Source organism: Atractosteus spatula, chromosome 7, assembly GCF_055471065.1.
Source record: "Atractosteus spatula isolate fAtrSpa1 chromosome 7, fAtrSpa1.hap1, whole genome shotgun sequence".
NCBI classification, from domain to species: Eukaryota; Metazoa; Chordata; class Actinopteri; order Semionotiformes; family Lepisosteidae; genus Atractosteus; species Atractosteus spatula.
The window spans coordinates 12328802-12341297 of record NC_142712.1 but is presented as its reverse complement, the minus strand read 5'-3'; the positions used below and the strand labels follow the sequence as shown (position 1 = coordinate 12341297).

The 12496-nt window shown below is 36.3% G+C and overlaps 1 protein-coding gene across 3 annotated transcripts in view; it reads left to right on the top strand.

Annotated features, from left to right (window-relative positions):
* Positions 1-8496, top strand: part of cep295 (centrosomal protein 295) — a 28193-nt gene extending 19697 nt beyond the window's left edge. For 2 of the 3 annotated variants that reach the window (XM_088921885.1, XM_088921883.1), the window contains exons 22-33: positions 150-243; positions 627-718; positions 1190-1319; positions 1522-1667; positions 2013-2148; positions 2402-3009; positions 4973-5146; positions 5498-5603; positions 5834-6040; positions 6347-6443; positions 7308-7407; positions 8308-8496. In XM_088921885.1, coding sequence (XP_088778011.1) covers positions 150-243; positions 627-718; positions 1190-1319; positions 1522-1667; positions 2013-2148; positions 2402-3009; positions 4973-5146; positions 5498-5603; positions 5834-6040; positions 6347-6443; positions 7308-7407; positions 8308-8349 — 1932 coding nt within the window. In that variant the 3' untranslated portion in view covers positions 8350-8496. The remainder of the gene's footprint in view (positions 1-149; positions 244-626; positions 719-1189; positions 1320-1521; positions 1668-2012; positions 2149-2401; positions 3010-4972; positions 5147-5497; positions 5604-5833; positions 6041-6346; positions 6444-7307; positions 7408-8307) is intronic. The other variant, XM_088921884.1, reaches the window with a different exon arrangement.
* The last annotated feature ends 4000 nt before the right edge of the window (positions 8497-12496 follow it).

Below are 12496 nucleotides of genomic sequence, written 5' to 3'. Positions count from 1 at the left end.
TGTACATTGACCAGTGATAAGGTGTTATGTAGCGATAGCATGTCGTTTTTGCTTTGCAAAAACTGTTCTGTTGTCCATTGGGGAATGGTTCTAATGAAATTTAAGAGAAAGAGAGTTGATCAGTGTTTCTTCTATTCTGTTTAATGCAGGATGTAGATAACTATGATCAAAGCAGTAGAGACGGTGCTGATTTTGAAAAGGACCTCTCTAAACCAAGCACTAGTGTTACAGAAAAAGCTCCTGGTAAGTATATATAGCTGCATTTAAGAGTTTGTCAGCTCTTCATTTTTTCCCCATTTACATTAAGTAATCTTTCCACATTCTGATGGACAACTCAAAATGCCTAGCTTACATTTTGGGTTGTTTCCAAGTCATGGAAAAGACTTAAAACACAGGCAGAATTCATATTATAACTCATGTATGGATGCATGCACTATGCCAATTTTTTCTGAAAGTACTTTCAATTTTCCCAAAGATAATTGCTGTCTCTAAATTGTTTGTTTGTTCCCAGTGAATGGTATGTATAAGGTATAGTCCTGCCTTGCTGAGTACTGAGTGTATTAACTTCAGATTCTCTTCAGGTTTCAAAAAATAGAACTTAATGTACCTTTTTTTCTGTGACATAGGTCTTTTTCTTCCTCTGGAGCCAAAACCTTACTTTGACACATCTTCCTCATCACAGCAATCGGAAAGAGTGATAGAGATCCAGCACGCTAAGGTACATGTACTTTTAATTGATCATCTCCCGACGTGAACTTTACTACAAAAATATTCCAGCAACGTGCATTTTAGAAATTGGTTTTAATAAAGTTCCCTGTTTTATTCATAAACCACTCCTCCCTTTCATGATGTAGGAAATTCTCTGTGAACTTCCCTTGCTGGTTTTCTCTTTTTAGCATTTTTAGGATTAACTTACACTTGGGAAAACTCCTATCACATTGTTTTTCTTTATTTCTGTATTTTACCCTGCCCATTTAAGAAATTGCTCAATTAAAGATGGGACAGTTTTGGTGCATCTAGTCCTTGCTGTTCTGAGAGTCTTATGCATTCTGAATCTGTTGTAATTACCTAAATGGAGGTAATTATGTTCGATTAATTACTTCCTGTAAGAATCTTGAAATGCTTATGCTTCACTTAACCTTGCATTTCATTATAAGCCAATATTTTCTGTACTTACTGCTCTTCACAGGAGCCAAACTACACAGATCATGGAGACTTGACAGATAGCCTTGCTGATCAGCCTTCCTCAGAGTCCGTGAATGAAGGTCAGGTTGTGAATTGTGGTTCAGCAACAACTGCCCAAGAAAATGAAATCTCAGGTAATGAGGTCTATTGTGAACAAAAGTCTTTTAGAATATAATAGTGATTTTATAACAGTTATAAATCATGCAAATATGTTGATTGTGATTGTACAATCTTTTTGTCAACACATTTTACATTTATAAGTTTTTATATTTTGTGGCCATGTAATTTGTCACTGTTTCCACCCCCATGATGAACTCTAGTGATTTTCTTCATTAGGCGATATAGCCGTTTGTCTCTTGCCATGGCTCTCTCCTACAACCTCAAGCCAGCAGCACCAGGCTCAACCAGGATCAGAGGCTTCAAGCTCTTTATGTGGACCACAGGAAAAACTTGCCGAGACGCCCAGAGCTGAACCTTCTCTGGTATGCCATGGTTCATGGTTTTAGTACAGAATGTTACATATATATTAGAATATTGACATTCAGCTAATTTATAATGCCAGTGAAAAGCATATCAAATACCTTCAGGCTTTTTTGAATAAATGGGTCTCATCAGGTATGTATGAAGCGTTATTCATAAACTGTCATTATTGAATTAATTTACATAGTAACACACAAATGTGCTGATTTCTGAGGACCTGTTTAGACAAAAAATGAAAGGGAGGTAAAGCTATAATAAAAAAAATCAAAGCAGGGGAAAGTATAATTTGTGTAAAACATTAATTAGTATTTTTTTAGCAGAATTTAGCAATGTTCTGTTATGTTTAGGGTTTGGGCAAGTGTGTGCTGGACTCTTCAATGAACTTGGCTCCAGAGCAGCACATCCAGGAATCGTTCCAGGAGGTTCCTCGTGATTTAAGAGACTCCTCAATGGTGACAGCCTCTCAAGAACAAAGTATTTTTGGTACTTTTAAATACTACGTTCTATTTATAGTGTAAGGTTTGATGGGGTTGGGTTTATATCTAGTTTTGCTGCACAGTGCATGTTTCCATGAGATTGAGTAAGATCACTGAAAGATGTCTATTGTTGTAAGGTAACGTACACTGAATATCTGTGTTTTTATGTAATTGTAGACTATGCTTATCCTGCATAATCATTTAGAAAATATGCTTGCATGTAATTCGCATGAACTATTAATGTGCTTCATTTATTTTAGTGGACCAAACTTCAGAGTCCTTCCATCCTCTCCATCCAGAAGTTACCTTAAACGAGAATGCCGAGAACTCCGTCCCCTTTCATGAAACAGAAAAGAGATTTTCAGAGCGAGGCTTGCAAGAAAGCCAGGGCCATTTTTCAGATGTGAGCGAATCCCATGCACAAGAAGGTACAGATGAAAATGAGCTCACTTCTGAGCTCACATTGCAGCAAGACACTGACTTCTCAAGGATTTCTGAGGAATCGCTGGAACACTTCAGGCAGCAAAGTTTAGAAACTATACAAAATCAGCTGGAGTTGCAAGACTCATTCTACCAACTTTCAACTACAGAGAGTATGATGGACCCAGTCTTGACAGAGCCTCCTGTTACTGCAGAGACTGTTTTAGAATACAGCATGTGCCAGCTGTCTCTCGATGGCGCACAACACTCTCCAAAGAAAGTATTGGACAATAAGACCACAGTGGAGGAATCCTCGAAAGAGAGACAGTCTGCAAACTCAGGGCTGGTATATGATGACCATCAAGATGCGCTGAAAATGGAGCATTTGGATCACCGACCTTTAACATCAACAGGCAAAGGCTGTACAAACTTTAGCCTTCCTTTCTGGGTAAGATGGTACATTGGGAGAGTATACCCTGTGAGAATAAGTCTCATCTGTTGAGACCATTTCTGAAGAGATGGTTGATAACTTTTACAGTAGTCTGAAAGTACTCTGCTATTCACATGAGTCAAAACACTGGTGACAGAAATTGTAGTGATGTATATTTATGGCATTGTCACAGATTTTCACTCATTACACCATGCAACAATCTGATTCATATGCAATAGAAACTGCTGCTAGTTTGAGCTACAGTTAATAATTTTGAGAACTACATGTGAAAATTTAAAAGTGCCAGAGGGAAAGCAGTTTCCTTTTTTCTATCTTCGCAATGATATTAATAAAGTAGGCAGGTATATAAATTGGTATGTGTGATAGTTTTTGGTGAGTTTAAGTAGTTATATTGATTACTGCTACTAAAATTCACTATAAAATCAAAGTATTTGACTGACTGCTAACCTTTCATAAAACCTTTATCATTATAACTTCTCTAGAGTCCATGTAGCTGTGGTCTTCCTTACAGAATTCTAAGTGGTGTCATGTAATGCATTTGTGTGGTGATTGGAATCTATCTGCTCTAAGAAATCAGTTGTTGCTGGAGACTAGCTCTAGTGGTGTCGCACAGAGAAATCTGTACAAGATACAGTTGCAGTGGGCAAAAGTGGCCTACAGACTGCCTTGTTTTACTAGGCCTTTAGAAAGTGCCTTAAATTACATGATTGAAAAGTCTCAAGCAAATGCTACTTCGTTACAGATATTTTTTTGTCGAATAAATGGAACTCTGTGCAACTGAAGTTTGTCCTTTGGGAATTCATATCTGCAAGTTCATGATTTTGACAAATTGTTTGTGTTGTCTAACTTTGCAACGATTCTCTCCTGTTGTAATTAAATTTTCATGTTTATCATGGTTTTTTTTTGGTTTAGGGAGTTCTTGTCAGTAAGTAACAGCCATAACCGTGCTGGTGACAAGTGAAATTAATTTTAGTTCATTAAGAAAAATTGTCGTCTAATTTAATTAGATGCATAAGTCATTGTGGAGACCATTAATGTTACTTGACAATAATGATGTATTTACTAGCTTTGGCCATTCTGTTTGAGCTGTTTTTTTTTCCATTGCAGTCAAAATCATTTAACACTATGTGGGGAAAAATGCCATTTTCCATTATACTGTTCAAAGTTTATTCTTGTAAATGGTTTTGTGTGTTTAATACTTTACATACTTGTACCACGTATGCAGCCTCTCACAGAGGATAAAAGTGCTTTTATCATCCATTCATCCATTTTCTAACTGCTTCATGGAAATTAGGGTGACAGGGGAGCCAGAGCATTTCTTGGCAAGTAATGGGGGCAAGGTAGAATATACCCTTGGATGGGAAGCCAGTCCATTGCTCACACAGCACACACAGGGTCACACCAGGGCCAATTTTCCCAGGAGGCTATTGACCTACCACCAGTATGGTCTTTGGAAAACATGGGGAGGACATACAAACTCCACACAGATAGCAGCCCTATCAGTTTTTGTGTGTACCTTTTGTAGTGAACCTGAATTAAATGTTCCATGTCCGATGGGACACTGCATTTATATAAACATAATCCCACTAGCAGTGGGAAGAAATGTTGGCTCTTTAAATATGAAAGGTTAATCGAACTCTAATGCAGTTTTTATATCACTACTTGATTTTGAATAAAATGTATCCGGTTAAACGATAACACTAAGCCTACAGCACTTTTTACACCACTACTGCATTTTAAAACATTTACATTCATTTGCCTGTTAGATGATGAGACTCATCAGGGAATCCCCTGCATTTGATAGCAGTTCTGTCACATTAAGAATCTGAATCCCGTGTCTCTTACCACTGCACTAGGAATCGTCTGCAGATAGTATTTGCTTACTGAAGCATCCTAGTTTGATTCACTGTCGCACATTATTGATTCCTCCATTGATAGTTTTTTACACTTTGTCATTCAGGAGACCGACTTTGGGAGAGGAATCATGGAGGAACCTGAACTGACTCTAATGAGTCTAAATGAAACAACTCTGCAAGAAGAGGAGCTAACCAGTAATAACATGGAGGAAACCACAGGGGACAAAAGTGAAAAGCCCTATTTGAGCAAGAGCCCTGAATTGGAAAATATCACCAAGGTGAGTATTGATTCTCTATGAAAGTGTCTTCTGTAGAGCTGCAGGTTCTTTTGTTATGAGCCTTTTTAAATTCATTTTACCTACCACTACCTATATCATAGACTTAAAAACATTAACTAGAATACTTATTGTAATAGCATTTCAAGATGTTTTTTTGTTAGTATTAAGAGATGTTTAGTTTTTAGGGCAGCTAAGTATAAGGACATTGAGTCATAGTGTAAATGAACTATATTGAATCCTTGTGCTTTTAATTTCAAATTAAGGCTAGGGGAAAATTAATCACAAAGAAAAGCAGATGGGTTTTTTTCTGTATTTGACTGCTCTGTTTCAGGTTTAAATCTTATTTTTCAGAGCTGCACATCTAAGTCTTTAGTGGATGGGAATGGTTCTCTACCTGAGATGTTTAATACTTCTGAAGGATTAAGGAGCTCAAGAGATGATTCATCGTCTTGTGAAGGTGGTATTTTTAGTATACATTTCTTTTAATAAAGGCTCTGTAATTCAGTCATGTTTTTATGAAGTGATTCAAGTGTAAAATAAAAATTCCAGTTTAGACTTCATAGTGTCCTCCAAAAGTCACTGGATAGTGAAGTGAATATATTTAAGAACCAGAAGCTTCTACAGTTCATTTATCTCTTGTCATTTAATTTGACTTTTTTTTTTCCCCTATATGCATCTTTGACGCAGTGATGTTCCTGGAGTTACATTCCTCATCTGGTAGTTTACAGGAGCTCTTCCTTCAGAAAAAGAAGAATTTAATTGAGAAGTCTGCTGAAAGGGTACAAGAGATTAAAACTAGGAGACTCCAATCAAGAATGATGCGGACTGTAAAACCTCTTGAATCTCTTGCACAGAGCGAGAAAATGAACTGCAAAGCACAAACTTTACCCTCTGGTATGCAACTTGTGTGCTTTTTGTTCCATTTTGTATTTCTACAACCAGACTCCAAAGCCACTTTCACATCACTAATTCTATTCAGTCCACATTATTTTTTCTAGATTGTAAAAAAAAATGAAGGTGTGTTTTCCTAAAACCAGGCTCTTTAAAGTCACACATTTTTCAAGATAATGTTATTTGGGAACTAAACTCAGCTTGATTTTTGGCTCTTGGGTCACATATATTGACAAATTTCATATGCTATCATTTATTGATTTTTTTTTTTCATATTTTCTGTCCTGCTTGTTTTTGACGTGATATCAGCAGGCATGTGCGAATTAAAAAGGGTGGGTGAAGTGAAGGTCTGCACTCCTGAACAAAGAAAGTTCTCCGAAATGGAGATGTACCAAAGAACAGAGAGGTGGGTAGATCCTGTACACTTTTGACGATTTCCACAGCAACTTACTAGGTAATCTCTAACCTATTTTATGGTCTGTCTTTCATTCATAATTTCTCAATTTACAATGGGTAATAGGGGTACTTTCATAGTTCCTACTTAGTTTTGCTAGTCAAAAGCTGGACTATTACTGATATTCATAATTTTGGTTCTGTGTACAGCCAAAGGCATGCGCAAATGTTTTGTGTACCGATCTAGCCACTCAAATCCAATTCTGTATTTTAATAAAATTAAGTGAGTGTCTTGGGCTGCTGTAGTTTGTATAAATTGGTTTAATAGTTTAATTTATGAGAGGATATCTGCCAGAATGCATTGGTTTTAAACCATAAACCAAGCAGGGCAATTTGGCTGTGCCCTCAAAACTGCCATTCATGTTTACAAGAGCTGTTGTGGGACTAGCACTCTGTAGCTGTGGCATTTATTAAAGCATCCTCTTGCTGTTTTTCCCCTTGAAAATTAATGAGCCCATATTTGCTTCAAGAGTCAGAAGAGGGTGTAAGAACAAGTTAAGTTGAACATTTGTCAATTCTCTTTTGTACAGACTGCCATTTAAGTTGCATCTACAAATAATCCATGTCTCCCTCAGTTTTGAATTTTAAATCCAAAACTTTTACTCCCGTTTTCCTTATTGAAGTACATGATGTTTCCGAACCTGACCCAAGCCTTTATCTTTGTAATAGTGTAGATCAAACAGGGCTGTAGATGAAATGTTTTAAATGTTTGTGACTCCATACTGGCAGTTCAAATAAAAGTGTTGTCTAGAGAGCGGTGATCTGTGAAATGTAACTACTGCTGTGGAGAAAAATAACTGGTCTGATGTCTTTATAGGTTATATAACCAACTTGAAGAGGTGAAGCAGCAGAAGGAAATTAAGATGAGACAAGAAGCTTATGCACAAAATCGGGAAAAGGCGAAACAGTTTCAGCGGGTAGGTATTTAGAGGTGGAGCATTCTATCCTATTGCTGTCAGCTGTTAAATCCTAAGGGTATACAGTACCACCACAGTCCATTCCCACAATGTATGAAAAAATATTACAGATTTTTCCATTTTTGTGTTTAACTTGGTAAAGAGAGGCTTATTTACAGTATATAACCAAAAATGAACATTGGGCCCATTTAAGGGAGCTGCCTTGCATTGCTCTGCTGTGATGTTAACTTTTAAAATTTGGTCAAATGAACTGTTTTCCTTTGGTATCCCCCACTTCGGATATCTTGCTGCCCTCTGGCCTAATAGAGGGTGAAGCATGTCAGACACTTTGCTTTAGAAAGTGGGATTGGAGTTTTTGATTAGGAATGGATACAGATGTACTATTTCTTAACTTCTGCTTCAGACTGACCAGCAGTAGTGGTGGCAAACATGACAGTTCAATAAAGATTTAACAGTTGAATTTTAGAGACGAGAACAAACTTTATCAGTTACCACTGTAATCTGATCATTGTGCAGAGGGAAAAATGTATTTTGCTTTAAACCTCTCTTGGGGGTGGGGGGTGGAGTATGAACAAATTTATCTAGAAACCTTTTTTTGGTTCTTTAATGTCATTGTCGGGTTTTACTTCAGACTTTGTAGATAAATCTGCATGCTTTTTCTTCTACCAAATTCTTATGGCAATGTTTTGAACTTGTTATTCTTTTAGCTGTATGGTATTCAATTTTTCCTAAGATGTTTCAGTCACTGAATTTAGTCAAAGTCTTGTAGTATGGAGATTCAAAGTAAATGCTGTTTTTGCTTATAGTAAATGTTTTAAGATCTTCATTTAATTAACTTTTCTAAACTTTTAATTGTTCATGAATGTTGGGTAAAATTTAACATCATATCTTTCTCCACAGAAAACTCTGCAGAAATTGAGAGAAAAGCGAACCCAACACTGAGTATTTAATTTCTATTTTTAGTGTTGTCTTGTAACTTATTTGAATTTTGTGAATTATACCATTATGTATTTCTAATTTAAATGTGACCAACAGTAATTAGATTAACTGTATTTGTAAAATGTTTCTCTGATTAAAGTGCCTTACAAACACTGTGTGGCTGCTCTTTTTCCATTTCAGAGACATACACATAGTACGAGGCAGACAGGCACATTTGCAGTAATTTCATACAAAAGAAGAATAAGAGTAGTTGTTAATGTTTCAACTCCTGACTTGTATGTGAACTGCTTTCCCAAAACAAGATGTTTTGAGATCCCAGAATTGGGTTTTTTTCTTGGTCTAGCAATAAATGTGGGATTTAAGAGCCAACCTTATTTTTATTCAAAGGCTATGCAATGTCAGGAAGGTTGTTTTGAGAATACATTTGCTACAGTTGTAAAGCATTATTAAAGGACTCTTGGCATTTTTGGGGGTAGTGGACTCCCAGTTTGAGATCTGTGGGTTGGAAAACTAGTTACACCCTTGAATAAGGTACTTCACTCAAATTGCTGAAGTAAAGAAATGGTTGGATAAATGGGTATCCAGGATGTCATTGTACAGTACCCTCCATGTTTATTTCATACACTTGAAATAGGATCAAAAATCATCATATGTCAAGATGAAATATAGGCTGGATAATGTCTCCCTTACATTCTGTAATCCTAGCAGCATCGCACAGTTTAAAGGCCTATTCGTCAAATTAATTGAATTGCAGAAAACACAAGTGTCACTTTTATTCCTTATGCCATATATTTCTCTTTGGAAGTGCAGTTATACAGGGCTTCCAAATCATTACCCGGTTTCCTGCTTTGGGCCCTTCAAAGTTTTGTACCAACACATTTTGCCCTGTCACCCGATTCGTATAGCCAAGAAGCTCAAACTTGACAGAAAATTTACACTTGAGCATGAAGGGGATCCCAAACATTTAAATTGACAAAGTAATGGTTAACTGTGCACAAAACTTAATGTTCTGGAATGGCCATCACAATCTCTAGACCTCAATCCTTTTAAACATTTTTATTCTAAATCAAATTGGCATAGCTGTCTTACAAACTAAAGGGATTGAGTGTCTTCTACATGGAGGAATGTTCTTAAATTTCTCCTCTGAAGAGCCAAAACCTCATTGCACTCTTCAGGGGGTGTCTAGTCATTTTAATTTCTGCCATAGGAGGGTTTATGCAATACCCTAAACCAGGGTTTAAATACTCTTGTCTTCTGGATTTAAATTGACAAATATGACTGTATTATGCTATTAAGATAACTAATGTTTTTTTAAGCAAGAAACTATCGGTGGTAATGGAATTTGTTCACTTAACAGTAAGCTGTAAAATTATTTGAGCAGCAAGAGCCATATTGGTTCAGTTTCACCCTTAGTTTTTTTTGTCCACTTGAAAAGTGAGAAAATTCACCTGACAAACTTTCAGAGAACATCACGTTGTTCTTCACCTTGACTTTTTCTTTTTTTTTTTTAATGGAGTTATCTCTATTTATTGGAATTACCTTGCACACCTATGCTTTCAAAACAAGCTGCAGGTTCCCAGATATTACCAGGAATAAGCATCTTTCTGATACCGATTTCTGGTACTTCAAAATACATTGCAGTGTTTGCAAGAATGAGCTGCATAATGAAATATTTCATTTGTCTGGGAGCTGAGTCAAGAAACCTTTGATCAGAAAGACAGAACAGAAAATAGCATTTGTTTAACCAGAATTCATTTTAAATGCATTGCAAGCAATGCGAATGTTGGAATCTTTCAATACTTCAAGATAACCTTGACCACTATCCTCCTAGATCTTAACATTGCAGAACAGAAGAAAAGTTATCACTTGCTAAATTAATATAAATATAAATTATTCAAATCTTGTGGTAGTGCTTTACATAAATTTGTTAAATGGGGGGTGACTTATGCGATAAAGTGTAATTTGTTTGCACTATTTTGTAGTTTCAGCTTTAAAATTAAAATTTAAATGGACTGCTGACAGTATTTGTACCATACTTTGACTTATTTTGCCTAAATATCTCATCTACCATGAAGCCAGGGCACTATATTTTCCATTTGTTTAAAATTCTTCTCGATTGTGAAATGCAGTATCTGGCCATGTTTTTTTAAGTTATTATGGCAACTTCTGTACTATAAATACATAACATACCTTATCAAAACTTACTTCCAAATAAAACTTTCCAGATGTGTGAAGTACGAGCACATAAATGATTCTTAACGCTCTTCAGTGGTTCCATCCATTGTGGGCAAGATATGTCTGTGCTAGTTATTTTTTAACTAGATTAGTACAGAAATAACCACACAATGCAAAGTAAAGCTTTCTGAATGCACAAGTGTCATCTTAAGTCTCTGTGTTGAAGGGAATCTTATCTGGGATTTCTGTTATGCACTTTAATTTTGGTTTTGTTACTGGGAATGAGTTTAACAGTCTGTTATTTAAACATGTTATCTACAAATGAAACGTCCTGTTAAATAGAGTTAGGAAGCACAAGATAAGATCACTTTATTAGCCATATACAATTTATTGTATTAGAAATTTGTCTCTTTGCATACCCCAGCTTGCTCTCCATGAGACACACAGACAGGGAGAGAAGCTTGGAGTCAGAGCGCAGGGTCAGCCATTTATACAGCACCCATGGAGCAGCTGGGGTTAAGGGCCTTGCTCGGGCCCACCAGAGTAGGATTCCTCTGCCAGCCACGTGATTTGAACCGGTAACTTTCCAGCCACAGGCGCAGATCCTTAGCCACAGTGCCATTACTCCACCCACACATGAGCTACAGTACCATGGTATCATTGTGGCAATTCAAGCATTAGTTGGACAAAGTGTAATATTACAACTGTTTTAGGTTTTTCAGTTAGTTTACTTTTTCTTTTAAAAAAAAGACTTAAGAAAAACAATGGAAAGTGTAGAGGGCATCACTCATCATTGTTTTGATTAATTCCAGAATTCATCAATCTCAATCTCTTAACATGGAGACACTACTAAGGTTGAAAGCAATCAAGATATTTTCAAAATTGTTTACGCTAGTGCACACAACCTCCAACATCATTTCTTATTGCATTTGTTCTGACAAAACTTCTGAGATGCAACATAGAGAACCAATTTCTGCAATTGTTCTATTGACTTGGATTTATTGAAAGGATTTTGTGATCTCCTGCAGTATTGTGGGCCTCCTGAATTTTAATTGCCTTTTCTGCTGCTGGTTAAATTGAATGCATGAGGGAAAAAAATATATTAAAGGCAGTGTTTGTTAGAAGGCACAACCCCATGAAAAACGAATAGACAGCATGACAAAAAATACCACCTGGAGCTTTGGTAGTATTACAACATGCATATAGGTTAATGATGGCTGAAAATGATCTGTAGCAAAATCTTCCTGTAAAAATAATGTATTTTTGGTTTTAAAACCTGTTGTCGCAATGGACAAAGAAACAACACAACAGAGACCCACATGGGTATTGGTGTGATTCAGTCTTGACCCCATCTGGCTAATAAAAACTAATGCAAAAAAATGGTTCATCTTTATGACACTGCACATTCAGCAAAACAATATTAATTATGTAGGTGTAATGCACATTTAATCCTCCAATTAAATATGGTCAAAGTGATTCAATAGAAGTTGTGTCTAGTTGAAAGGCTATCCCCATCCATCAATTCCCACCGGAATTCACATAAAAGAGAAAGTTTGAATTTTTCCCTTTTTTTGCAAAGATTATTTGCAAGTGGTTTCTATCTATTCCAGTAAAATGATTTAGATAGATAATACTTCATTAATCCCGTAGGGAAATTGATGAAGAAATAGGTACTTTAAAATGATCGCGAAAAGGTGATCAGGAGATTTAGCTTGAGTGGCTTTAGCGTGGGTCACAAGAATCCAGGAAGACATTACCATTGCTAAACATTTAGAAGAAATGCAGCGCATAAATGATTATGGAAGATGATCTTCAAACTGGCATTTTGTATGCTGCATAAACGCCAGGCTGAATGATCCTCTTTTCATAGCTAATATTCAGTAAAAGCCATTTAATCTCACTCTTCTGCATATCAAAATCAGATTTAATTCCCTGTGATTTTCTTCCTCCAAAACCATGTTTATTCAGTGATTGT